The sequence below is a fragment of the Myotis daubentonii genome, chromosome 13 (genome assembly GCF_963259705.1).
Source record: "Myotis daubentonii chromosome 13, mMyoDau2.1, whole genome shotgun sequence".
Taxonomy (NCBI): domain Eukaryota; kingdom Metazoa; phylum Chordata; class Mammalia; order Chiroptera; family Vespertilionidae; genus Myotis; species Myotis daubentonii.
In genome coordinates, this window is record NC_081852.1 from 8,403,927 (window position 1) to 8,429,720 (window position 25,794).

General features: G+C 53.0%; 2 protein-coding genes across 10 annotated transcripts in view; one reads left to right on the top strand and one right to left on the bottom strand.

Moving 5' to 3' along the window:
• Positions 1–14,287, top strand: part of MARCHF8 (membrane associated ring-CH-type finger 8) — a 147,564-nt gene extending 133,277 nt beyond the window's left edge. For 6 of the 8 annotated variants that reach the window (XM_059662129.1, XM_059662127.1, XM_059662126.1 and 3 more), the window contains exons 4-8: positions 6,135–6,217; positions 6,455–7,300; positions 8,611–8,791; positions 10,447–10,594; positions 10,960–14,287. In XM_059662129.1, the coding sequence (XP_059518112.1) occupies positions 6,135–6,217; positions 6,455–7,300; positions 8,611–8,791; positions 10,447–10,594; positions 10,960–11,261 (1,560 nt within the window). In that variant the 3' untranslated portion in view covers positions 11,262–14,287. The remainder of the gene's footprint in view (positions 1–6,134; positions 6,218–6,454; positions 7,301–8,610; positions 8,792–10,446; positions 10,595–10,959) is intronic. The other 2 variants (XM_059662133.1, XM_059662132.1) reach the window with 2 other exon arrangements.
• A 7,765-nt stretch (positions 14,288–22,052) lies between these two features.
• ALOX5 (arachidonate 5-lipoxygenase) overlaps positions 22,053–25,794 on the bottom strand; it is a 47,782-nt gene continuing 44,040 nt past the window's right edge. The window contains exons 12-15 of one of the 2 annotated variants that reach the window (XM_059662135.1): positions 25,588–25,688; positions 25,141–25,311; positions 23,843–24,036; positions 22,053–22,635 (exon numbers count right to left, since the gene is read on the bottom strand). In XM_059662135.1, coding sequence (XP_059518118.1) covers positions 23,857–24,036; positions 25,141–25,311; positions 25,588–25,688 — 452 coding nt within the window. In that variant the 3' untranslated portion in view covers positions 22,053–22,635; positions 23,843–23,856. Of the gene's footprint in view, positions 22,636–23,741; positions 24,037–25,140; positions 25,312–25,587; positions 25,689–25,794 lie in introns of those variants that run through there. The other variant, XM_059662136.1, reaches the window with a different exon arrangement.

Here is a 25,794-nt window from a genome sequence, read left to right on the forward strand (position 1 = left end):
GATTGTTGTATTTTCATTGTCATTAGTTTCCAGGATGTTTTTAATTTCTTCTTTGATCTCATTGGTAACCCAATCAATATTTAATAACGTGCTATTCAGCTTCCAATTGTTTGAGTATTTTGAGTTGTTTTTATTGTAGTTTATTTCTAATATTATGGCCTTGTGGTCTGAGAAGATGCTTGGTATGATTTCTATCTTCTTGAATTTGGGGAGACTTTGTTTGTGACCCAATATGTGGTCTATTTTTGAAGATGTCCCATGAGCACTTGAGAAGAACGTATATTTTGTGGCTTTGGGGTGAAGTGTTCTGAAGATGTCAGTTAAGTCCATCTGATCTAGTGAGTCATTTAGGATTGCTGTTTCTTTGCTGAGGTTTTGTCTAGCGGATTTATCCAGTGATGTCAGTGGTGTATTAAAGCCCCCTACTATGATTGTATTGTTGTCAGTCTCTCCCCTGATATCTTCCAGGAGTTTTCTTATGTATGTGGGTGCTCCTGCATTGGGTGCATATATGTTTATCAGGGTTATATCCTCTTGTTGTATTGATCCCTTTAGTATTATGAAGTGGCCTTTCTTATCTCTTGTTATGGCCTTCACTTTGAGGTCTATTTTGTCTGATATAAGTATTGCTTCCCCAGCTTTTTTTTCATTTTCATTTGCCTGAAAGATATTTTTTCATCCCTTCACTTTCAGTCTGTGTGAGTCCCTTCTAATGAGGTGGGTCTCTTGTAGACAGCAAATATATGGGTCATGTTTTTTTATCCATTCAGCCACTCGATGTCTTTTGATTGGACCATTTAGTCCATTTACGTTTAAAGTTATTATTGAAAGGTACTTGTTTGTAGCCATTTCTATTTTTTTGTGTGGCTGCTTTCTTTCTGGGCTTTTTAGTTCTTCTTTTTACACCAGTCCCTTTAGCATTTCTTGCATTGCTGGCTTGGTGGTGATAAACTCCCTTAGCCTTTTTTTGTCTGTGAAGCTTCTTATTTCCCCTTCAATTTTGAATGATAGCCTTGCTGGATAGAGTATTCTTGGATTCAGCCCTTTGCTTTGCATCACTTTGTAAATTTCTGTCCATTCTTTTCTGGCCTGATGTGTTTCTGTTGAGAAATCATTTGATAATCTAATGGGAGATCCTTTGTAGGTAACTCTCTGTTTCTCTCTTGCAGCCTTTAAGATTCTTTGTCTTGTACATTTGCCATCGTTATTATGACGTGTCTTGGTGTGGGTCTTTTGGGGTTTATCTTGCCTGGGACTCTCTGTACTTGTGTAACTTTTTTCTTCCCCACCTCAGGGAAGTTTTCTGACATTATTTCTTCAAATAGATTTTCTAATCCTTGCTGCTCTTCTTGTCCTTCTTGCAGCCCTATTATGCGTATGTTACTTCGTTTCATGTTGTCCCGAAGCTCCCTTATGCTCTCCTCCTGCTTTTTAATCTTTTTCTCCAGTTGCTGCTCAGATTGAGCTTGTTTCTCTGCCTTATCTTCTAATTCACTAATTCGGTCCTCTGCTTCTTCTAGTCTGCTGTTGAAACTTTCCATGGTGTTTTTGATTGTAGCTATATCACTTTTCATTTCTTCCTGATTATTGCATAGGTTGTTGATTTTCTCATCCATCCGTTGAATGAATTGTACAACCATTATTCTGAATTCTTTTTCTGTCATGTTGCATGCTTCAACTTCATTAATGTCCTTTCTTGGTGACTCCTCATTGTCTTTCCTCTGGGTGTTGTTTCGTCTCTTCATTCTGATTATCTCCCGATGGTTCAAACGTCGAGTTGCGTGGGCCTGGGTCTTGTGCAGTGGGAGCCTCCCACCACTCTAGTGTCACTGAAGAGCTCTGACACTAAGATGTGTGGTTGTTGTGGGTTGGTGGGAACCAGGCTCGCTCAGAGTCAGTGTTGTCAGCGTTCAATGTGGCCTCGTACGCGCCCTTAGAATCAGAGACCCTGCCTGCCCGTGCTGAAACAGAGACACCCCCTGAAGCGTGTTGAAAACCAGAGCCCCCTAGAGTGCGCCAGGAGTCAGAGTTCCCCAGAATCCAGAGTCTCTGTTGCTTCGCGCGACCTTGCCTTGAGAATCAGGGTCCCTGTGTGCCCTTGCACCAGGAATTGGAGTCACTGGCTCTTAGTATGAATGCACAGGGAGTCAGGGATCTCAGGCGCAGGTGAAAAGAAACACAGTCAAGTCACTGGTGCTTGGTGCTGCCTCCTGCCCAGAGAATCGGGGTCCCTGGGCCAGTGATACGCGGGACAAATTCCCGGTGTTCGCGCGTTTGCTCCCAGCCCAGGGCTCAGAAGCCGGCAGTGCGCCTAGGCTCAGTTCCTGGGGTTCGCGCCTTTGCTCCCAGCCCAGGGCTCAGAAGCCAGCAGTGTGCCTAGGCTCAGTTCCTGGGGTTCGCGCGATTACCCCCAGCCCAGGGCTCAGAAGCTGGCAGTGCGAGTAGGATCAGTTCCAAGGTGCTCGCGCACTTCCAGGCTAAAGTTCCTGGAGCGCTGAGGCCCTGGCAAGGGTTGGGTCTATCAGTTAGTTACTCTGGCAGCTGCCCACAAACCTGCGGGAAGGGGGGATGGGCTCTGTTACTCATGGATCTGCCGCGGGGATTTCTGAACTTTTGGTGTCCGCAGGTCTGTAGCTGTGGTCGCAGGTCTCTGTCCCCAGTGGCTGCAGGGTCCTGGTATGCGTCTGAGATCAGACTGGGTGGTGCTGAGGCCAGGAAGTAGATTTTTAAAATTTCCTTGAACCCTCATGATCCAACACGAAGAGAGACTTTTTTCTGTCACTGGAGCTTGTGGTTTGGACGTGTGCTGAGGCGTCTTGGGATGTGCTGTGTGGGACAGGAGAGGGTGAAACCAGGACAGGGCATGGATGGGGGCGCTCTGACTTCCGTTTCCTAATGAGCAGGGCGTGCGCAGGTCCAGGGCTGCAGTGGCCTCCCAGGCAGATGCTCTCTCCAGTGCAGACAGGCCGGTGCGCTCACCGCGGGACCTGGTCCTGTCACAGCGTGGACCTCCCCATACAGGCTTTGTTCTGCTCTGGGCTCTCCCTCCCCCGCCTCCCGGGCCCCGAGAGTTACCCCAGACTTCCCATCTGACCTGGACCACTGGAAGGTCAGCAGGAGTGAGAGGCCAGTCTCTGATTTCAGCTTCCTGTCTGAGGCCTGCCCCTCCCAGGACCCTGACCCTGGGAGGCCTCATTCTCCAGATAAGACCCCACTTTCCTCCCAGATGGATCGCCTTCCCTTCAGGATGCAGGGAGGTACACATGGTTTCAGGAGACTGTGTCCTTCTCTCATAGGGAACTGATAACCAGGCAACTCCCTGTCTTCTGGGAGAGCCGGGCACCTCCCATCCCTTAGGGCAGTGGTTCTCAACCTTCCTAATGCCACGACCCTTTAATACAGTTCCTCATGTTGTGGTGACCCCCCAACCATAAAATTATTTTCATTGCTACTTCATAACTGTAATTTTGCTACTGTTATGAATCGTAATGCAAATATCTGATATGCTATATGTGTTTTCGATGGTCGCGACTCACAGGTTGACAACCGTTGCCTTAGGGGAAGGGGACATCCTGTACCTCAGTCTGAGCCACTAAACTTGACCCAGCCACATAGAGAAAGGAGAGCTGACCTCACGCCATGAGGGGACGATGTGGAGGTAGCTGGACTCTCCAAATTCTCCTGAGAGAGGCCCGTTGAGATGCTCACTCCTCTGCAGTGCGGTGACCAGCCCGTGGCCTCCGTGGTGGCCTCTATGACGACGCTCACTTCCCTGCGGTGCAGTGACCAGCCCATGGCCTCTGTGACGACTCACTCCTCTGCAGTGCAGTGACCAGCCCGTGGCCTCTGTGATGACTCACTCCTCTGCCGTGCAGTGACCAGCCCGTGGCCTCTATGACGATGCTCACTTCCCTGCAGTGCAGTGACCAGCCCATGGCCTCTGTGATGACTCACTCCTCTGCAGTGCAGTGACCAGCTGTGGCCTCCGTGGTGCATTTCTAGTCTTGCCCACCGAAGCTGAACAGAGCTGGTCACCTTAGAAGTAAAAGAAGGGAGCAAGGCGTTCAAGAAGGCCGCCTGCCTCGGGCTGGGTTAGGACTGAACGTCAGGGAACAGGTTGTTAGGAGTTGGGGACCTTCGTGTAGCTGCCCTCAGCCCCTTCCCGAGCGAGTGGCAGGAAGGCCCTGTGCTCTCAGAGTCGCCGCTGTTCCCGGCCGGGCTGGGGCAGAGGCTCCCGAGTGAAGCCTGGGATGGCTGCCGGCCGGTGGCCCTGCAATGGGAACACAGCAGCGTCCTGTGCACGCAGGTCCTCATTTTCCTTTGGGAAGAACCGTGACATGGTGACAGGTTATGTGAGGGCGTCATTTCCAGTCTCCAAATAAATTAAACATTGGAATCTTAAGAACTTTGACTAGTAATTCTTTCAAAGAAAACATACTCAGTGCCCATATGCACATTCTGCTAGGAAGTCAGTGCGGCTTCTCGGACGACTCTGAAGATGCGCGCATTGGCTTAGCACCCACAGGCGCCCACAGCGGCACTCCCGGAGGCTTCTTCAGGTGGCGTTGGGGTTGGCACGTTTGCTCGCCTTGCCGAGGGGCAGGGACGTGGTCCTGTGAACACCTCAAGTGCCGGCCCGCTCCTTCAGGCCGTGCGATTGCAGAGGAGGAGGGGAGAGTTTCTGGACAATGGTGCTGCCTGTCTTGGTGGCTCACCCGTGTCAGAGGCCCTGTGGCTGGAGTGCCAGGGTGAGCGTGCACCCCTAGGGTGGCACTTCGCAAAAGTGGGGCCAGGCCTCAGCTGGAGAATTGTGGACCAGAGTGGGACTCCCCAAAGGACCAAGGAGCAGGGCTGAGGGCCACTGAATGTCCTTGGGAAGGCGGAGAAGTGACGTGGGCTCGCTCTCGATGACAGACCATAGTACAGCTGCCCCATATCATCGGGCGTTGCATCCATGGCTTTCACATCTGCAGATTTAATCAACTGAGGATTGAAAATATTCAGGGGGGAAAGCCCAGAAAGTTCCCAAAAGCAGACTGTGAATTAGCCATGCACTGAGCACTACCCTGGTTCCACGCAAAAGGAGTGTCACGTGTGGGCACACCTGCTCTAGGCTATATGCAAATACAGGTTATATGCAAATGCTACACTGTTTTATATAAAGGACTTGAACATCTGTGGCTTTGGTATCCATGGGGAGTCCTGGAATTAATCCCCAGAGACCCAGGGACAACTGTACTGTTTTCCTGTGGTTGCTTGGGGTGCGCGGAGCAGGTGCTCGCCCAGGTTGTCCTAAGGAGCGAAGCATGCATTTCCATGCAGGTGCAGGGTGCTGTGAGGGCCTGGGAACTAGCAAGGGCCCCACAGGCTGGTGTGGGAGGCTACAGGACCCTCCTGTGGTGGTTTTGTATCCTCGGCCACACTCCCTGTTGCTCTCTCTCCTTCCATGTCTCCTACCACTGTGGTGTCTCCTCACCCTCCTAGATCTTTTCTCTAGTTTGGGCTTATTCACGACCTTTCGGAGCCCCTGCTCTATCTCACGACCTCCTGGTACACGTTCTTTCAAATTTAAATTTTCTCTCTTACTTGTTTTGATGAGAACTCCCGGGAGCATTCTGTGCTGGGCCCCTGGCTGCTCTGGATCTGTGGACCGGTGGCCCTGTAGGCTCCCTCTGTATGAAGAGCTCTGGCTGGGCAGCACTGTTTGTGGCCCCACCTTGAGGTGGTGAGCAGGAGGGGGTGCCCATGGCCTACGGGCCTCGATCAGGGAACCCAGGACTCGCTGGCGGGGAGCAGGTGCCCCAGTGATCACATGCAGTTCTTTTGCTTTTGCCACACGCCTTGTAATACTAGTTTCTTGACCTGTGTGTGAACTAATGACACTCAGATGCTTAGGAAATAAACGACTGTGAATCTTCGAATCCGTGGTGCTGCTCCAGTCTCAAGTATTTCCTGGCTACACTTTTACCCACATGCAAGGAAAGAGCTATTTGATTTGTTCTGTCCCAGCTGTGGGGACCTAGTTCATGGTACTCACTGAGCAGGAGGAACTAGCAGACATGTCCCATTCGGTTGGAGAGGGGCTCAGGGTCCTCTTGACTCTCCTGGAAACTGACGGAGATGTGTCGTTGCAGGTCGGGGGTCCTCCGCTGGTGCTGGCTCCCGTGCCCGCCTTCTCTCGCTCTTCTGTCACACCTTCCAGTCAGGACATCTGCAGGTAACACCCTCTTCAGATGCTATAGTGGCTCGTGTCACCCCAGAAGTACGCGATAGTGTCCACAGTTCTTGGTGTTTTATTCGCTTGGTCAACACTGCTTTGCTCTAAACAGTCGGCCCCGTTCTGTGTGCTGTTTGCTCACCAAGTTACACGAGTCTCATTTCTTCACTTGTATGTCTGTTCCCTTTAAAACTTGTTTTCACTTCTGTGTTTTGTCCCACTGTTCTCTGCATGCAGTTCCAGGGCAGTGTGTTCTGGGTGTTGTCACCACAGCCCCATGCAGGCTGCTGTTGTCTTGAGAGCGGCTCGGGGCCCGAGCTCTCTGGCGCCAGGGCTCACAGTGACCGTGCTCTGTGCAGACACACTGCCCGCGCCACCGAGGACCCCCGGCGGCTCCGAGCGGGCCCCGGCCGTGAAGCCTGCTCAGAGCAGCAGAGCCAGAAGGACGCTCAAGTGCTCCAAGTCCCTGAACGACGTGGGCGAGAAGGCCCAGGACAGCGTGGGAAACTTTGGCTATGTGGAAAGAACGTGCTCTGAAGGGAAGTTGGTACTCTCTCAAGATCCGTGTCTCAGAACTAACAGGTTCCGTCATCAACAGAAGAGAACTCTGAATTGCAAACCTCTTGGCCATTCCAAACATCCCTGTGTTCCATCCCCATCTGCCAATCGCCCAGCTGCCTCAGAGGTGGAGGGTGGCAAGGGGGGCATGCATGTCCCTCTTCTGGAAGAGAAAGCAGATGAGGAGGCCGTTTCCAGAAGCCGGCGGCTGCTCAGGTACCTGTTCTCCCTCTCGCGTGGCTCGAGCGCCAGCAGCCTGCACAGGTTCCACGAGCTGGAGAGCGGGGCGGCCCACCTGCGCAGCGCCAAGTCCTCCAGCGGGCTGGCCGGCAGCGCGGGATTCTGCTCTGACGACATGGGAGACGACGACGTCTTTGAGGACAACACATCCGCAAGATGGAAGCGGAAGGCCCTACGGGCACCCCTCTGCTCCGTGGAGAAGGACAGTGACCTGGACTGCTCCTCTCCCCTCTCTGAAAAATGCCCCCCCACCTCTCCCGTGTCCACGTCAGGGGATGCCTGCAGGTTGGTTTGCCAGGAACCACCATTCTGCCCGTCTCTGCTCCCACACCTGTGTAGCCTCATCTTGCTTTTAATATGTGAAGTTTCAGGAAAACCAATTAGTAGGCAATGGTAGACAATTGTGGATTAATAGTTTCTCCAGAAGAATGGAGTGTTGATACCATTTGGAAAACCAATTTCTATGATATGGGTCCCAGGATAGTTTCACAGACGATAAAAGAGGAAGAAGCTACACATATTAAAGGTCAAGCTGACTTTGCATAAGGAAATTGGAAGAAAGAAAGTTTTCCGGCTTGATGGTCTAGAGTCCAGGGCTGGCTGTCCTCCCCGCCTCGTTGTTACCCCTTGTTCCACCTACAGCATGATGTGCATGGGAGAGGCTGTCCTTCCTTCTGTTCAACTTGGAGGCAGCCACCTCCGTCCAGGTCCTAATTCCACTGCCCACCTCCATCCCCTCCCATGTCAGCAGCCTGGGCGGAGATAATGCCCCCCCAAATCTTTCAGAAAGCGCTTTTTATCATCACTCTAAGCCTTCCCCATCCTAACCTTTCCCAGTCGCCCTCCTGAGGGCCAGCCATTATCAGTTCTGACAATTGGATCAGAAGGAAACAGCTGAGAGCTGGGCCAGGGCCAGCCGCTCCTTCCGGCTGGTGTCTGCTCCTCAGCGGCTGGGGGGACCCTGTTCTCAGGGGCCTGTTTAGTTGCTCGAGGTTAGTAGCTCAATCCTGTTGCATGTGCCCTGAACCTTTCAATATAATAAATGCTTTAAAATTCCCACTTATTGCTGTGAGTGGTCCTGCAAAAAGAAATGAACCTGCAGCCCCTCAGAATGTCCTGAGTCCAGGAGAGGTGCCGAGATGTCCCTGCTCACCCTGACAGAACTGTGGTTTGGAGGTGAGGTCAGTGGTGATGGTGAAAAAGCAGATCCCACCATCTTTCAAATCACTGGTACTTTTGGAAGGCTGATTTTCTTTTACACAGAAATTTTTTCCTAATTATGTTAACGTCGTAAGTTCTGGAAGATTCTGCCCGGTTGCCTTAAATGTGTCTTTCAGGGAAGTTCTTACCCAGAGTGACTGCTGTGTCATTTCTTACACCAGTTCCCCTCTCGTGCCCGCTGCCCAGACTCCCCTGTCGGTGCAGTTAGCTAGAGGTGTTTAGTTTGCAGTCATTGTCCTCGCTCTTGTCTGTCTGTGTCTGTGCTTGTAGTTGATCCTGTGATGTTTGTTTCTGAGCGTTTTCTTGGGGGAATGGCCCTGGCACCCTGTCGTCAGCCCCGCTGGTAATGCCTGGCTCTCCTTCCTGCGCCCTAGGATCTGCCACTGTGAGGGGGACGACGAGAGCCCTCTGATCACGCCCTGCCACTGCACGGGGAGCCTGCACTTCGTGCACCAGGCCTGCCTGCAGCAGTGGATCAAGAGCTCCGACACGCGCTGCTGCGAGCTCTGCAAGTACGAGTTCATCATGGAGACCAGGCTGAAGCCACTGAGAAAAGTAGGTGGACGGGCCCGGGCACGGCCTCGCCCGGATGAGGCCCGCGTCCGCATGTGTCCATTTCTGTGAGGAGGGGCGGTGCGCGCGCTCGGCCGGCGGAGATCACCGTTTCTGGCGCTGGTTCCCAAGTCCCTCCTCTCAGTCATCACGTTTTCTTTTTCCTTCCAGCTGAGGCTGCGTGCTCACCTGTCAGTCATTTGGTCCTTGACCTGTCTTGTGACATTTTAGTCAACATTTAACTTTCTATGTGTTGAGTCTGTATGCCTGGCCTCCAATTAGAACTGCAAATCAGAGATTAGCATCTCCCCTGCACGAAGCACAGCACAACACAGTAACTTTGTCCTGTGAGAAGGGTTTTAGGTGGAGGGTGGGCTGGGAGGCAGGAACCAAAGGCGGACAGGACACGGCCCTTGTCCCGGGCCACGGCCCCTCTGCCAGGAGCCTTGTCCTGCACACGCGTCCTGTAGGCATGAGGTTCGTCTGGAACAACACAAGACTTGTTCCTATCTCAGATTTTATATGGAAATTGACCAGGGAGCCACATCCTCAGAGAGCAGCACAGGTCAGTGCCGGTTAAACGCTAACTCACGCCAGGCACTTGGGGAGGAAGCGTGCGCTGGGAGCTGGGGCTCGGAGGGGAGTGGTAGCATCCCAGAATGTTAGGGTGTCACAGCAGCTCTTGAGGGTCAGTAGGATTTGGAGGTGAAGTGAAAGGTGAGGTGAGCAGTCAGGGGAGTGAGAGAGGCTTGAACTGAATGTGTCTTAGGGAACAACAGGAAATCGGGGAGTAGGGCTCGGTTAGGAGAGCAGCCAAAGGAAGGTCGGGCTTTAGAAGGAGTCAGGCACAGATTTAAAGTGATCTCAGGCACCTCCAGTCCCCGGGCCCTGCTCTGCCGGAGTCTCGGGAGTCAGGCGCTTGACCAAGATCGAGGGCCCTGCAGCTCTGCTCTGGCTTTCCCCACAGATCATCTGCAGAGGCTGTGAGGCTGGCGAGGGCACCTGCTTACTCCTTGTTCTCTTTCTCTACCTTTATGTGTTCTCTTCCCGTTTGGAAACCGATAAATGAAAAAGGAAATCTGGCTATTTGGAGTAAATTAATGCGTCCCTAGAGGAGATGGGACTGGCAGAGACTGCGTGTACCAGGAGCTCTTAGCGTCGATTCACGCTGTTGCTGCCAGAGTAGCAGAGGAGCAGAGGGAGCACCTCCTGCATCACCCTCCCGTGTGGTGTGACCCATCGCGGTGTGTTGTGGCATCATCACCCTCTGCTTCCCTCGCCCACGCTGGTCAGCACTCCAGGGAGACTTACAGTGTGCCGCCTGGGTCTGGGCCAGCAGGCGGTGTTGATCGGGACTGGAACCAGAGACTCCCTGACCAAGCACTGCTGTCTGGTCCGCTGGCAGGATAAGCAGGCGGCTGCAGGGTGTAGCTCCCACCTCATCTCGATGCCGGCCTCTTGCCATTGCACAGGGAGTTGTCCGCTGACAGAATACCAGTACCGGGTGCCTGATTAGAGCCAAGTGGCTTAAAGAGAATGACTTTGGGTATTGAGGGGTATTCATGTAGTTGGGGGGGAGGGGCAGCTCCCCCATCTCCAGTGCTCTCACCCCTGCAGCCTGCACTGAGTCAGACCCCGTCTGTGTGTTGTCTCTGCAGTGGGAGAAGCTGCAGATGACGGCCAGCGAGCGCAGGAAGATCATGTGCTCGGTGACGTTCCACGTCATCGCCATCACCTGCGTGGTCTGGTCCTTGTATGTGCTCATCGACCGCACCACCGAGGAGATCAAGCAGGGGCAGGCGACAGGTGCGTGCCGGGGATGAGGGGGCTCGGATTGAGTGTGACTCCAGGTTGTTTCATTCCCGGGTTTCTGGTAGGGGCACCAGCGGTAAGGCAAGAGCCATCCTGTTGGGATGCCCCTCTTGCTTCTTGCTGTGAGCGGTTTCTAAGGTCCAGTCAGAAGAGAGGCCTTCACGGAGGGAGAGAATCTCCATGAACTGCCCCCTGGAAGGGCAGGATGAAAAGGAATGGCCCCTCCCATCCCTCCTGCAAGGGAGCAAACTTTGATGAGCTAAGAATCCGTGGGTTATAAGAAGTTCCTGAGTTGTGTTTTATCTCTTCAGATCTTAAATAATGTCAGCTGACAGGCTAACCCGGTGTTTCCCTTCCAGGAATCTTAGAGTGGCCCTTTTGGACTAAGTTGGTGGTGGTGGCCATCGGCTTTACGGGCGGACTTCTTTTTATGTACGTTCAGTGCAAAGTGTATGTACAATTGTGGAAGAGACTCAAGGCTTACAACAGAGTAATCTATGTTCAGAACTGTCCAGAAACAAGCAAAAAGAATATTTTTGAAAAACCTGCCCTCTCGGAGCCCAACTTTGAAAATAAAGATGGGCGTGGAGTCTGCCATTCCGACACCAACTCCAGTTGCACAGAACCCGAGGACGCCGGAGCGGAAATCGTCCCCGTCTGAGCGGGGAGGGAGCGGCCTTCCCGGACGTCCACAGCGCAAAGGGAACCGGTGCCTGCCATCGCGTACCTTCTCCCCCGTGCTGTTAGCACAGCCTGGCCGGTGACTGTTGTCAGTGCTCCTCTGCTCCTCAGCCCTCCTTGCTGATCTCCTGGGGAGCTCACGGAGGCTGCGTGCCTGGGCACCACTTCCTCAGCAGGCCTATGGGGGGTGGGGGGGGAGGCGGAGCCCGTGACACCAGATGGGGAGCTGGCATGGTCTTGAGCAGAATGAGAGAATAACGTGTCAGGCCTGAGGAGGCGCGGGAGCAGGGGCACCGGGCCCTGAGGTGCAGCTCGCCCGGTTGGCAGCAGCCCAGCCTGGCTTGCAGCGCTCAGAGTGTCGCCACGGTGCGAGGACCCCTCCTCCCGGGAGAGCCCAGAGGTGCTCCCACTGCCCACACTGCCTGCGTCCTCCCCGCAGGTGGCCGTGGTGCTCTGTGCGTGGTGGCAGGCGAGCCACTAAGCAAACAGCACTTTACAAAAGGAGAATCTTTATTTTATGTTTCCAGTAAGACTGGTATTTAAAAGAATGTTTCATTTGGAAACCTCTTCACTCACGACCCTGACGATCACTTCCATGTTATAATAGATCTGAAACCCTCTCTGCCTTACGTATTCTAAGAAACGTGACATCTCCTCTGTGTCCATTAAAGGGACTTGTGACCATAAAGCAGGACCATAGGTCTGACGCTTTCTCCTAACATTTCAGGGAATGAATGGTTTCTAAATGGCGACTTGAGCATAGTTCTGTGGTTTCAAGCCTGTGTTACGACAAGTCTTACAAACATTTCTTTTTTTGTCAACACTGAAAAGAAAGGGCTTATGGGGTCTAAATGAAAGGAAAAGTGAATAATTAAAACAAACTGAATATTTAAAAACCATTTCTTTCCAGACAAGCCTCTCTGCCTTGTGCTGGCTTCACACTGAAGAGCAGGCATGCCCACCTGGCCTCGGGGTGCACCCCGCCGGTCTCAGGGACCCCTGTGCCTCAGCCAGCTCCTGCTCCAGAGGTGCTGCCCAGGGCAGAGGCAGGCAGGCTGGCTGGCAGCGACTGCCATAGCTCACTGTGTCCCTGCCCTCAGCCACACCCAGCCCTGGTCGCCTTAACTGGACTGAACAGAGATGATCTTTTTGGGGCCCTGGCCTTGCGATCAGTCTGTTCTGTCTTCAGGGATGCTCTCCCTTCCATTTTTCATACAACAAACAAAACCAAAATCGCTACCGTCAAATGGCTTTTGTCCCTTAAAGAATCTACTTAAAATTCTGTTTTTAAAATCAGTGTCATTGCCCAGGGACATGGTTAACGCCAGGAGAAGGCGAGGAGGACCTCAGTGCAGTGTGGGTTTGCCCAGGTGCTCACTTTCCCAGCGACTCTGCCTCCCGGTGCCCGACTCCTTGAGGGAGGGGGCGGAGAGGTGCCCAGGGCCTGCCCTAGAGCTTTGAGCCTGACGCCTGGCCTGTGTGCTGAGAGGAAAGCCAGGAGGCCGCAGGGTGTCAGCCCTGGGGGGCGCGTGGAGCAGCCTGCCCTCTGCCACCTCCTCCCCCCGAGATCCAGCTCAGGGTCCCGGGCTCTGATCTGAGGAGCGGCCCTGCGTGACCTTCCTCGCCTGGGCAGCCAGGGCCCCCCAAGCCCCGCACATGGGTCAGCTCTCCCTCTCGCCATCTCCCAGGCCCGTGTTCACTGTGCCCCCAAGTGCAATTACCCCCCCGCCCCCAGCCTGGACCAGGCGGACCATTCACTCAGGGTTGCTGAATCCTGGTCATCCCTGGCTGCCCCTGAGGAGTGGCCTCAGCATGGCCGTCTCTGTCCCCCTCTGACCGCGGATGAGTGTCAGGTGAGACGGGTAGGTTTTTAAGTGGGGTCCTGCCCTCTCCCCCGAGGGAACGGCTTATGCTGAACTTGAAAAGTACGGAGACTTCCCACCGAGGGGTGAGTGTGCTCCGGCCCCAGCAGCTCCGGCAGCCTCCCCATGAGGCTGGCACCCATTGTGACAGGAGGGAGGCGCCCTGTGACCGCCACTGTGTTGCTCTCACGCCCAACAGGGTTTTATGTGAACCTCCTGCTGCTGTTCAGGAAGGCCCGCCACCCTCTCATCACCTGCCGCCAGGTTCCCCAAGCCCTTCTTCCTCTCCCGAAGGACACACAGTGCTCCCCGCCGTCTGGGCCTGCAGGTCTCCTTGAGCCTTTGCCCCTCCTCAGTCCCAGCTCTGCTCTTCCCGGCCTAAGGGAGGCCTGGCAGCGTGTGCTGTGCTGCCAACCCAGTGGGGACAGCGGAGCTGCCAGGCACTCCCTTCCGTCTCTCACTTGCCCTCTAAGTGCTTTGGGGGTTAATCCCTGGTTTTCCCTCCTTTGCACCTGGCTGAACCGTATAGAAACGAGGTGAGCTTGCAGGTCTCGGGGCCAAGAGGGCTGGGACCTGTGGGCCTGCAAGGAGGAGACGAAACGGCCCTCGGGAGTCACCACCAGCCTTTATCCCCAAAGTTACAGCACAACTCAAGGGGTCTGACTTCTTCGGCTGCCAGCAGTAATTTGGGTTTTGTGCCCGAGTTTAAAACGTTCCTAAAACTGTAAAAGGTCTCTTCCTACTCCAGGCCTCTAGCATGCCTTCTCCCACTTTTTCCCCTCCAATCCACATTTGTCAACCGTATGGGTCTAATTTTCAAACCTCAGGTGCACCCTTCCTGGCTACAGGTGTGCAGGCCGCAGGCAGCGGGCCACCTCGAGCCTCGGGCAATGCCTGACGGGGCTGGAGCTCCTGGGCCTGGTGGGCAGCTGCCCGCTGGGAGGCCTGGGCACCGCAGGGCGGACACCCATGATGCTGGGGAGCTGGCCTGATACAAACACGTTTGAAATAGTTGCCCTTTGGGTCTGATGTGAAATAGGCAGCTTCCACCTCTCGCCCAGGGAAGATCGAAACAGCTCGCCACCTATTTAGATGCAATGTTTCTAGAATGTTGATTGTTAATAAAAACCAAATTTCACTGGCACGCGTGGCATAGTTTCTAAAAGGCACTTGGGGAGTTTCTCGTTCTCTGATGTCGAGTTTTGTATCCTTTTGTGTGTTCGCTGTTTCTCAGTATTACCACTTGAATAATCCTCGGGGGTGTCTAAATGCAGCAATAAAACGTTTCTTTAAAAAGTGTGGCCATGAAAGTGTTTTCCTGCAAGAGGCGGGATCCTCTGGCTTGCACATCAGGGGCAGAAATCGCGCCCCTCTGGGGGAATCCGCCCCACCTGTCCCATCAAGGGAGGCCCCTCCCCCAGGTGCTGGTGCTCAGCGGGCAGGCCGTTCCCGAGGTGTGGGGACCTGGGAGTGCAGACAAGCAGTTCACACAGGTGCTGGTGTGAAACATCCAGGCTGCACTGAACTCGCCCCCTGAGAAGTGGGCTCAAGGTCAGGGTGTGGCAGCATGACCCTTGGAGCAGCCAGTTGCTTAACCAGCCTTTTTGTTGAAACAGTTACTAAACCACCAGCCAGCGGAGTAAGAGACCAGGTTTGGGGGGGGGGGCAGGGGGAGCGGGATCACTGGCGGTAGCTTAGCTGCATCCCTGACTGATGGCAGCGCCCCAATCCTCCCATCTGGAGACTGCAGAGTTTGCTCTCAGGCTACCTGTGTGCCTGAGGTGAAGGGGAGGCCGGGCTGCCCTGGGCATACTGTAGCCCAGGGAGCCGGGCGAATTCGTCCACAAGGGCACCGCGTGGGCTCCCGGGACACTCGGGGGCTGAGGAGGCCACTTGGCCAAGTGTCTTCCGTCTGCAGAGAGGAGACCCCAGACCTGGGTCTTCAGAGGAGCGGGGGCCGCAGCAGGGCCAGCCAAGCCGCGGGACCTGCGCAGTGTGCCCTTGTGGGAGGAAGGGAACGACATGCCCTGAGCTGAGCTCAGCTGTGGTCAGGAGGGTGAGGAGGTGGAGCTGAGGAGTCAGCCTCAGGAAGAAGGTGAGGTGGGCTGCCTGGGAGGAGCCCCTGTGCTTGGGGGGTTGGATGAATTCAGTGAGTTTGGCTGAAGAAACTCCAGCTGCCTTACTGCCCGCAGGCTTCAGACCTCAGGCCTTTCCCCCTGACCCAGTGGTGGGGTGTAGGGGGCACTTTCAGTCCTCTGTGTCATGGTGGGGACCAATCGCAGGCCCACCTTCTGTTGTAAACAAACTCAGAGGCGCACAGCCACGTCCGTGCATGTACACATTGTATCCAGCTGATTTCCTGCTCTAATGGTAGCGTTAAATAGTTAAACGGTTGGGACAGATCTCGCCTGCATGCGTGGCCCTTTGTAGAAAACGTTTGGTCTGTGCGTGGTGCCCCTAGAGTTGGTGGTCACAGCCCCTGTCCGAGGCGCCTCCAGGGCCTGTCACTTCCCCCACCTCAGAAGCTCCTGGGAAAGCGCTGAGAGGAAAGGCAGAGGAAGAGCGTGGCTTCCTGAGCTGGCAGCTCCTCAGGGTGGCAGAGCCTGCCGCTGGCCTCGGGGAGCCCGCTTCCCCTGCTGCTCACCGGAGCAGAAATGCAGTGGGAGGCACAAGGTCCTGACTGCACTGGCGTGACCTCCACACCCGGCACACCAGGTTGGGGTGGGCTCCGCTCTGGCCCCTGAACCGCCTCCCAGGACCCTGTAGGTGAGACAGCGTCAGGCCGTCCCCTTGACGGGGGCAGAAATAGAATATTGGGGACCAGGTAGAATTTTGAGAAATAGTAACTGTGCTCTGTTAACCAGGATTGTTTTGTTCTGATTAAAGAAGGCACATTCTAACCTGACAGCTGCACACAGGACCTGGGAGCTCACCTGGAGATGCAGCCCCCGCCCCATCCGGGAGCTGCCTAGTATCAGGGAAAGATTAACAGCCTTGTTGCAGAAACCAGAGCCACCAGCCCTTGGAAGGCCTCCAGCCTTTTGTGTATCACCAGCCCTTTTAAGACTCCCAGCCCTTGGCATACCCACAGGCCTTTGCAAATCTCCAGCCCGCATTACCTGTAAACTGCCCATTTGGCATACCTTTTGCCTACTTCCCCATGTGATCTTTGTCCTCCCCAGCATAAGCAGAGGCTTATGGTGGAGGGCAGAACAGATTTTTGTGGATGACCCGCTGCTCTCCCACACTGCCGGCCGGATTGGAATGAATGCTCATAATAATTCCACCCTGTCTCTGCTTCATTGCGGACCCATTGGTTGTCCGGTTACACCTAGAGGAGAGCTGGGTGGCTGTGGTCCTGGCACTGATGTAGTACAGTCTGCAGGGGCTCAGGGAGACGGGAAAAGGCAACAAGGTTGGCGTGAGAGAGAGAGTGGAGCAGTCCACCCCCTGTCCCCATGTGAAGCTGCCCTGCTCTGAACTGAGGACAGTGGACGGAGGCTCTTGAAGGGGGTGGGTGGGTGCTTTAGTTTGTTGGTTGGTTAGTGACTTGGTTCAAACCAACAAAGAGTTAGTCACCAAATGTCTCTCCAGACTTCCCTTCAGAACTCCTCCGATCCATGAAATCCAGTCACCTGGGAGCACTGGTCCGGGACTCTCCTCAGCCAGGAGGTGTGGGCCCCGAGGACTGCGAGTGCCCAGCACGCTCCCCGGGGAACGCCCATAGCTTTTATCCGATTTTCAAAGGTCCCTGCTTCCCCTCCACGCTCCCGACACTGGCAGCAGCCACTCCAGTCTGACCCAGCATTGGCTGGGAGACAGGCCCAGGGAGGGCACTGCTGCCCAAGGATCTCCTCTCACCCTGTGACTCAGTCCTGCGAGGCCCAGGCCCAAGGGACTGGGGCGGGTGTGTGTGTCTTGGGGTTCATCCCCCACATTGAGATGGAGGAAGTGAGCAAGATGTGGAGGCCGGGGCAGTGCTGCTGTGGGGGAGGAGCAAGCTGTCCTGTACCCTCCAGGCTCTTCTGGCTGGTCTGACAACCACAGGTGTGCAGGGGAAAATAACCTCAATACATGCACATGCATGGGAACCACATGCATGAGAGACAGACACACATGCAGGGGAGGTTCAGAGACAGAAGGGAGCAGATGCTTAGTGAAGTTTGTCCTGCCCTCTAGACAGGTCCCAAGGTTGTCCCTAATTCAAGGCCCCTCGTTCCAGTTCTTCTAGGTCAAATATGTCAAACTCACCGCCGGTGGGCCGCATGTTCGACATGCTAGCTCTAGGTAGGTAAGGGAGGGGCAAGTTTCTCTTGAGCCTGAAGCTAAAATTGCCTTAAAATAAGCCGCCTAGCACTGAGGTATGTCTTGGGGTGGATCATTCTGAACCCCCATACTGGGTTGAGTAAGCAGCTACCTGACCAGTATCTGCTTTGTCAGAGCCCTGTCCCCCAAGTTTTCTGTTGGGAATGGAAGGTGCTTGGGTGCAGGGTCACCTGGAGGCACGGGGGAGGTGGGGCAGGTGGGGGAGGTGGGTGGGGGGAGCGGGGGCACAGCGCCTGCCCTGGGCTTTTGCTGAGCAGCGGTGTTCTCATCTCTGGATGGGCTGACCATCCCGCTGGGCCCCTCGGGGAGCTTTAGCCGTAAAGGCAGTGCTGGTAAGTCTTCGCATTGCCCTTTTCAAAGGATCCACTCCTGCTCCTTTATTATATAGGATCCACTCCTGCTCCTTCCTGAGACTGGAAGTCCAGCAGCTGGTGCAGGGGGCGTCACCGGGCACTGGGGCCCAGCTCACGCTGCCCAGGTGCGCCCACTGCTCCGCACTACGTGGTGTCCGTGAAACAGCACGCTGGTAGCAGGTTGGAAATTAGTGCAGCTTTTGAGTTATTGTAGAGATAGTACCACACATGTGCCCTCCTGCTCAGGAAGACCCGGAGCCAGGTGCCCCTTCCCACGGAGCCAGAGGACCGGGCACGACGAGAGCTCAAGAGCCAGACTCCATGCAAGGTGCCCTGGCACAGGAAGCCCCCATGCAGGAGCCCTACCGTACCTTCCCATAACCGACCTAGTTCCAAAGCTGACAACCTGCCCGCCAGCACCTTTGTATGCCCACTTGTCCCCTACCCCTAAAAACTCAGCCGGCCTCAGCAGGGAGCAGACTGGTTGAGCTTGGCTCTGGCCTGCATGCTGGCTGCCTGACAAATGAATCCTCTTCTCAGGGACAGCCTGGTGCCTCAGGCCTCGGCTCTCTGGGCCACCAGCGGCAAGCCCATGGGCCCTTGTTTGGTAGCATCGGCTGGCAGGAGGAGGAGGAACCCTGGAACGGAAATAGAGCTGACAGATGACAGGATGACTGGCCTTTAAGAGGGGAGGGGAAGGCATATGTCAACACAATGAAACAGAAGAAGATCAAACCTAGCCCCTTCCCCAGGGAAAGGCCCTCAGCAGGGCATGCTGGGAGGTGTGCTGCAGACAGGGCCTAGCAGGGCCTGGGACATGGGCAGTGGAGGCGTCACCTATTTTAATAATCTTAAATTTATATAAAACTAGAGGCCCAGTGCATGAAATTCATGCATGGGAAGGGTCCCTAGGCCTGGCTGGTGATCAGGGCCAATCTGTGGGTCCACCAGTAGGGCGATCAGGGGCCCCCACTGGCACCCGCCTTGGCTGGCCTGGGGCCTGCGGGCTGGAGGCAGCTCCTGCGTTGAGCGTCTGCCTCCTGGTGGTCAGTGCACGTCATAGCAACCGGTCGTTCTGCCGTTTGGTTTATTTGCATATTAGGCTTTTATTATATAGGATGCATGTGCCTATTGCGATCATATGACACATAACTTTGTGGCTTGCTTTTTTCACTTAATCAGTTTAATGCTTTTCTGTCAGAACATCTGTATTTACCTTATTCTTTTTAACTAATGCAGAATTAAGTTCACTAAATTAGTCAACTAAATCCTCATTGCTATAGATTTTAGGTTGCTTAAGAAATAAGAAAGAAAGTCACACCCTTGAAATTAACTTTGTATACTTGGGTGTGTGTGGGTCGTTGTGAAGATAAATTCCTAGATGTAGAAAAATGGGATGGAGGCATTTTAAGGTGTAAAACTGATCCCCAAAATTATTCCCTTATCTTCCCACTGTGAAACTATGAGTTTCTTCCCCGGCATGGCAATATGTGGGTATTTTTAAAATTGTTACAGAAATGATTCCCTCATATCTCACTGGTGTTTTGCTTTGCATTTCCCAGATAAATGATTTTGAGCATCTTTTGTATGCTGCTCATTTCTGCTGATGTCAATATCCATGCCTTGACCATTTTGCTTGGATTTTTATTTGTATTTTACATTGAATCATGGGTGACTTTTATATAAGTGGCAAAGAAGTACAATTTGTGAGTTTTTCCAACATTTTATTATGAGTAATCTAAAAGGCTAATATGCAAAGTGTCCCCTTGGGAATTTGACTGGGAATTTGATAGCTCACTATGACATGCACTGACCACCAGGGGGCGGCCCAGAACAAAGGAAGGCCCCAGCTGGCAGCCAGAAGGCCCCAATCGGCCCTGATCTCTGGCCAGGCCTAGGGATCCTACTCATGCACAAATTTCATGCATCGGGCCTCTAGTTTGAAACATAAAAGTTTAAATAATTGTACAGTGAGCATGCACAGGCCCTAGGTTCTGCAGCTAACGTTATATATGCTTGACCATATAGCCCATCTATGCACCACTTTACCCACCCATCAACTTATTTTTTTCTTGCATTTCAGAGTAGATTGCAGCTGTAAGTACACTTCACTGCAACCACTCCAGTCTGCATATTGTTACCTAGAGTTCCATGCTGCTTTATGGTTCTTTTTGTTCTTAGCTAGATTTACAGAGGAAAAGGCACAGATCTCCAGACTGTGTGTACCTATGTATGTATGTACCTATGTATTTACCTATGTAACCCAAACTGCTATCAACGTACAGAACATTACCTCAGTCCTGGAATTCTGATGGCCTTTTTAGTCCACCCCGTCCCATTGCTCCCAAGCAAACAAGGCTCTGATTTCTTGGTTTTAGCTTACCCTAGAGCTTAATTTTAATGGAGTCATACAGTACATACACTTTTATATAAGAGTTCTTTCTGCTAGTGCATTGCTTTTGAGTTTCATCCATGCTATTGTATGTTAGCTCATTCCTTTTTATTGTTGATTAGAGGCCTGATGCACAAAATTCATGCAAGAGTAGGCCTCCCTTCCCCTGGCTACTGGCACTGGCTTCCCTCTGGCACCTGGGACCCCGGCTTCCCTCGTAGCCCCAGCTTCATCTGGAAGGACGTCCAGTCTAATTAGCATATTACACTTTTATTATTATAGATTGATAGGCCATTGTATATATAAACCAATCACTTCCTCCATTTTTTTATTGCTGGATACTAGAGTTTACAGTTTTGGGCTACTATGAGTAGAACTGCTAAGAATATTTTTGTGAATAAGTGTCTTCATTTCTCTTGGGTAAATACCTAGGAATGCTGGTTCAGAAAGGGTAGGGATATGTTTAGTTTTATAAGAAACCAAACATGTGTTTTCCAAAACAGGTGGACCATTATATCCTCACCAACAACATCTGAAGGTTAATCCATATGCCTGCCAACATTTGGGTTGTCGGTCACCAACACAACACACAAGGACTTCAACCCTTCCTGCAGATGTGTCATGTTGCATTGTGCTTTTAATGTGTCGTTTCCTAACGACTGTGTTGATCATCTGTACATGCATCCCGTCATATGCTTACTTGCCACTCACAAACACTGCCAGGCCCTTTGTCCAAGGGGCTGTCACACTGCAGCCACTGGCCACATCCAGCCTCGGCCTGATTTGGTAAGGCCCTTGAGCCAGCAATGTGTTTCACATTTCTAAAGGGTTGCTTTAAAAAATGCAACAAATTGTAGATAGCCTGCCAAACCTAAAATATGTATAGAAGAAATTTTGCTGACCCTGCTATATATTGAAAGTGGGTCTCTCGTATATAGCATATTGCTGGGTATTGCTTTTAATGTTATTTATTCAGCTAGCAGGGTAAACAATTTATGTAAATGTGGGGAAAACCTGTGTCTAGGATTCTGGACAAAGGCACGAGTATCATTGGTTTCAATCAAATATGTGGAGCTGATTTAACTTGAAATGGGTGAGGCATCACTACAGCCCTGGTGTTACCTACAGCTGAGCTTTGTCAGGGTGAACATAACACAAACTGGGCTTTGAAACTTCTGGTGTTTCCTCAGTATTTTCAGTGCAACTTGGGACCTCGAAAATATATGGGTCAACACATCTGCCCTGGACAACAAGCCTGGATGTCCATGGCTTGAGTGAACTTCTCTGTTCGCTGAGTGGAGAAAACACAAACCATCTCTTCACTGATGGCAAGGAACCCCCCGGGTGGCCCCTCTGGGTCCCCCTGCATCCGCAGTGGAAAGCACGTGCTGACCTAAGTGAACACAGGACCCCGTCTCCTTCATACAGGGACTCTGCAGCGAGTGCAGCTTGGCTGTTACCCTGTGAAGCCAGATGTGAGCCCTTCAGGGGGGCAAGGGGAGAAGTGGGTTCTCAGAGTTGGACTAAGGAAGCCCATCACTGGCTCAGCGGTTACTTTGGAGATGGCATTTTCCGTGGGGGAAGCTGCTGCTCAGGTGTGCCGTCCCCACTTCCCGTCCCGAAAATGCTCTTAAATGTGAGCCATCAAGGTTAATGTAGAGAAAGCTGGTACTGCAGTGGGGTACTGATTTTTTAAAATCTATTCCAATAATCTCTGCCTTTTTGTAGGAGTTTTTAGTCCATTAACATTGGATGTCATTACTGATATGGTTGATTCTGTGTCTATAATTTTATAATTTGATTTCTGTTTGTCCCCTCTGTTTTTATTTCTTTATTCCCTTTTTCATGCTTTTTTTTCATTTATTTAAATAGTTTAGAATACCACCTATTGGTTTTTAGCTATATATTATTTTTAGTGATTATAATATACCCACTTAAAATTTTGCCAATTACTTAGAATATTGGGCCAGTTGATATAAAATGTAGAAACCATGTCAATGAAAAAATCCATTTAATACCCATTGTATTTTATGCTATCTTTATATGTATGATGTAAATCTATGTATTTGCTTTAAAATGTCATATATATTTTAAAGGAATTAAGAGTAGGAAAGTCTTTTAATTTAATAAATATTTACCATTTCTGATCCTCTCCCTTCCTTCCAAAGGATCTGAGTTTCCATCAAGTGTCATTTCCCTTCAGCCTGTAGAATTCCCTTTAGCATTTCTTGTAATAGAGATCTGCTGGCCACAGGTTCTCTTAGTTTTATTTACCTGAAACTTTATTTCCATATTTGAAGGATATTTTTTGCTGGTTACAGAATTCTGTGTGGGTGATTGTTTTCTTTTAATGCTTCAAAAAGAAAGCTGTTCCATTGTCTTCTGGCCCAATGTTCCATTATCTTCTGATGAAAAGTCCGCCTGTAATTAAAATTACTCCATTGCATGTTGTCTGTGTCACTGCTTTCAAGATTTTCTCTTTAACTCTGGTTTTGAGGAGTTTGACTCTGAAGTGTGGCTTACTTTGTGTTTATTCCGCTTGGGTTTGGTTGGGAGGCTTTTGCCTCGATCAGGGGAGGGGCACATCTGGCCCATGGGCCATGTACGGCCGGCAAGATCATTTGGTCTGGTCTTGCCAAGGCATTGGGGTGAGTTAATTAAACGTTTGACCTAATACAGCAGGCTCATTTTTAAGTTGGTAACTTTGTATGGCCTTCAAATGATGTTATAAATATCCAAATGGCCCTTAGCAGAAAAATGGTTCCCCAGCCCTAACCAGTTTGGCACAATGGATAGGGCATCAGCCTACAGACTGAAAGGTCCCAGGTTCGATTCCAGTGAAGAGCATGTACCTTGGTTGCGGGCATATCCCCAGTAGGAGGTGTGCAGGAGGCAGCTGATCAATGTTTCTATCGCATCGATGTTTGTAACTCTCTATCCCTCTCCCTTCCTCTCTGTAAAAAATCAATAAAATATATTTTTTAAAAAAGTTTCACCTCTGAATTAAAAAAAAAAGTTCCCCACTCCTGGCCTAGATGGAATCACAGTGATTATAACTTTTGTGTGTGTGTGTGTGGGGGCGGGGGAAGTGGGGGTGTGTGAGATGTCTGAGTTGGTTGGAATGTAGCATGTGGAAGCAAACCTGTTTTAAATGCATTTTGTTTTTGTGACAACCAGTTCTTTACTTGGGCATGTATTACACGCAAGAAATGGAACTAAGCATAAATAGAACAGAAACTAGTCATTCCATGTCTCCAACAGGAAGCACCTATCAGTCATCCTGACTGGCTGGTGTAGAAGTGCTGAGCGAGGTGTAGGGCAGAGGCCACACCATCTCACTCTGTGTAGGAGGGGTCCCTGCAGTGTTGCCTCTTTGATCAGACTCTGGGCTTCACTCAAGACTGAAGAATAAGAAAGGAATGTGCACCGAAGCTTAGCTACGCTGTGGCCCACCCTGGGCAGCCTTTGGTGTGACGCCAGTGAGCCTGGGGCCCAAGGGCAAAATCCCCAGGAATCCTGGTGGGCTGGGGAGAGATGCCAGGAGGCCTGCCCCTTGGCTGCCTCGGGGGCCTCCCCAGCCGAACAGGCTGGAATCTGGGCGCGGAACAACACCGGGACGGGCGGCCACCTGGAGCGAGACGCTCAGATGGCAACGCTGTTGGGGATCCGGTCTGGAGACAAGTAGTAATAGGGCAGCTTCTTGTTCTTGTTGCGCTCCGCGATCACGGTGACGATGGCGTCGAGGTTCTTGCGGAATCGGGCCATGGCCTCCTTCACGGGTTTCTCAGTGAAATGCTCCTCTGGGTACATGCCCAGGAACAGCTGCGAGCCGGGACAGACGGACAGACAGACAGGTTACGCTGCAACGCTAATTGACAGACCTTGTCCCACGCAGGGGCAGCATCCCCTGGGAGTCACCCTCTGCCCGCTGCTGGGAATGCTGAGACGGTGAATGCCACCTCCCTCCTGCTTTCCCTGCGGAGGCCTCCGGGGAGGGGGTGGGGTTACAGACAGACAGAAGGCAGACATCACTGCCCTGCTCCGGGTGGCTATCAGGACGTGCGACGGTGCAGGTAGGTGTGGAGGCTGTTGGTCCCAGCGAGGCCGTGGAGACCCACCTGCCTGTGCTGCCCAGCACCCTACCTGCCCGTCTAGGCTCCAGGTGGCAGGAGCAGAGGAGCCAGCGCTGGCCCCCTCCCCTGCCAATGGTGTGCTCATCCACACACTCACACAGATGAGAACTGGACATATTCAAAAAACACGATTGGACTGTTAAAGCTAGAAAGTGTCATATTCAGGGCTGGAAAGGGTGCGAGAAGCATCTCAGGTGGTTGATGGGATTTCGGATTTAGTCTGTGGAGGGCAGCTCGGTCTCAACATTCTTTGACCAAGAAGTTCCCCTGCTAGGCGTGTCTCCTCTGATTCCATTGAACGCGTGCAAAGACACGTATCCATAGACACTAGCAAGGGACCAAAGCATAGCAAATGCCCTGAAGTAACCGCCCACGGGTCTGGGCCTGGCAGTCGCCTGTGCAGCGCCCAGCTACTGGCCGGGGCTGTGTCTGCTGAGTACCCAGCTCTGGGTCTAGGCTAAGCGAGGTGATGTGCACGGGCATGTCTGGGAGACCCAGGAAACTTAGTTGTTGCCTCTGGGCAGGAGAAACCCACACAGGAGAGCTTTGTCCGCAGCTGGGCGGTGGGGGTGGCTTTGTGGGGAAGGTCACCAGTGGCACAGAGTCCTCCGCGCCGTCTGCCCGGCCGCCCAGCTCCCTCATGCCTCAGGCCTGAGGACCTCAGGGGCCACTTCCTGGAAGGTGAGGACCCAGGAGGGCAGGGGCCACCCTGAGGCGGAATCACAAAGCCCCACAGTTGAGGAGTGGGCTGCACCTGGGGCAACCTGCCCACCAGGAGGGCACACGGCCTCACCTCATTTTCCTGGAACTGGCTCAGCGCCCACACGGCACCCAGGTGCCAGCAGGAGCGGCCTCGGTCTGGCAGTGCCTCCACGATCTGCTCAATGGTGACCACCCCCTTCGCCGTGGGCGGCGGGGCCCGCATGGTTGGTGGGGCGTTGGGGATCCAGGAGCACCAGTCATACTGCAGGGAGAGCCACAGACAGGCAATGCAGGTGCTGCCACCATGTTTCCCGCCTCCCACCTGGGCAGCCACCCACTCCCCCAGGGCCCGGCAGCCAGGCTGCAGCCCCCTCCTGCGGCTGTGGGAACAACCGATTCGGCCCTGAGGCACCTGAGGTCCACCTGGCTTCCTCTAGCTGACGGGCTGGCTGGCTGGGAGACTGCAGGTCAGTAGCAGGCAAGGTCAAGGTGACCTTGGCAATTTCCCTCCCAGAGGGCTGGCCCTGCCCTTGCCCACCTGGCCGAAGTTCACTGCTGCGTGCTGGGCTGAGGCCGTGAAGATCACCACCGTCAGGTACTCCGACAGCTTCTCCCTGGTCTTGATGGACTTGGGGAAACCTGAGGCAGAGCCACGGGCCCACTAAGGCCCCGCCTCCCAGGAGGGACACCCAGCCAACAGAGCCCTTTCCCCGCCCACCCCCCAGCCTTCCCTAGGGTCCCCCAC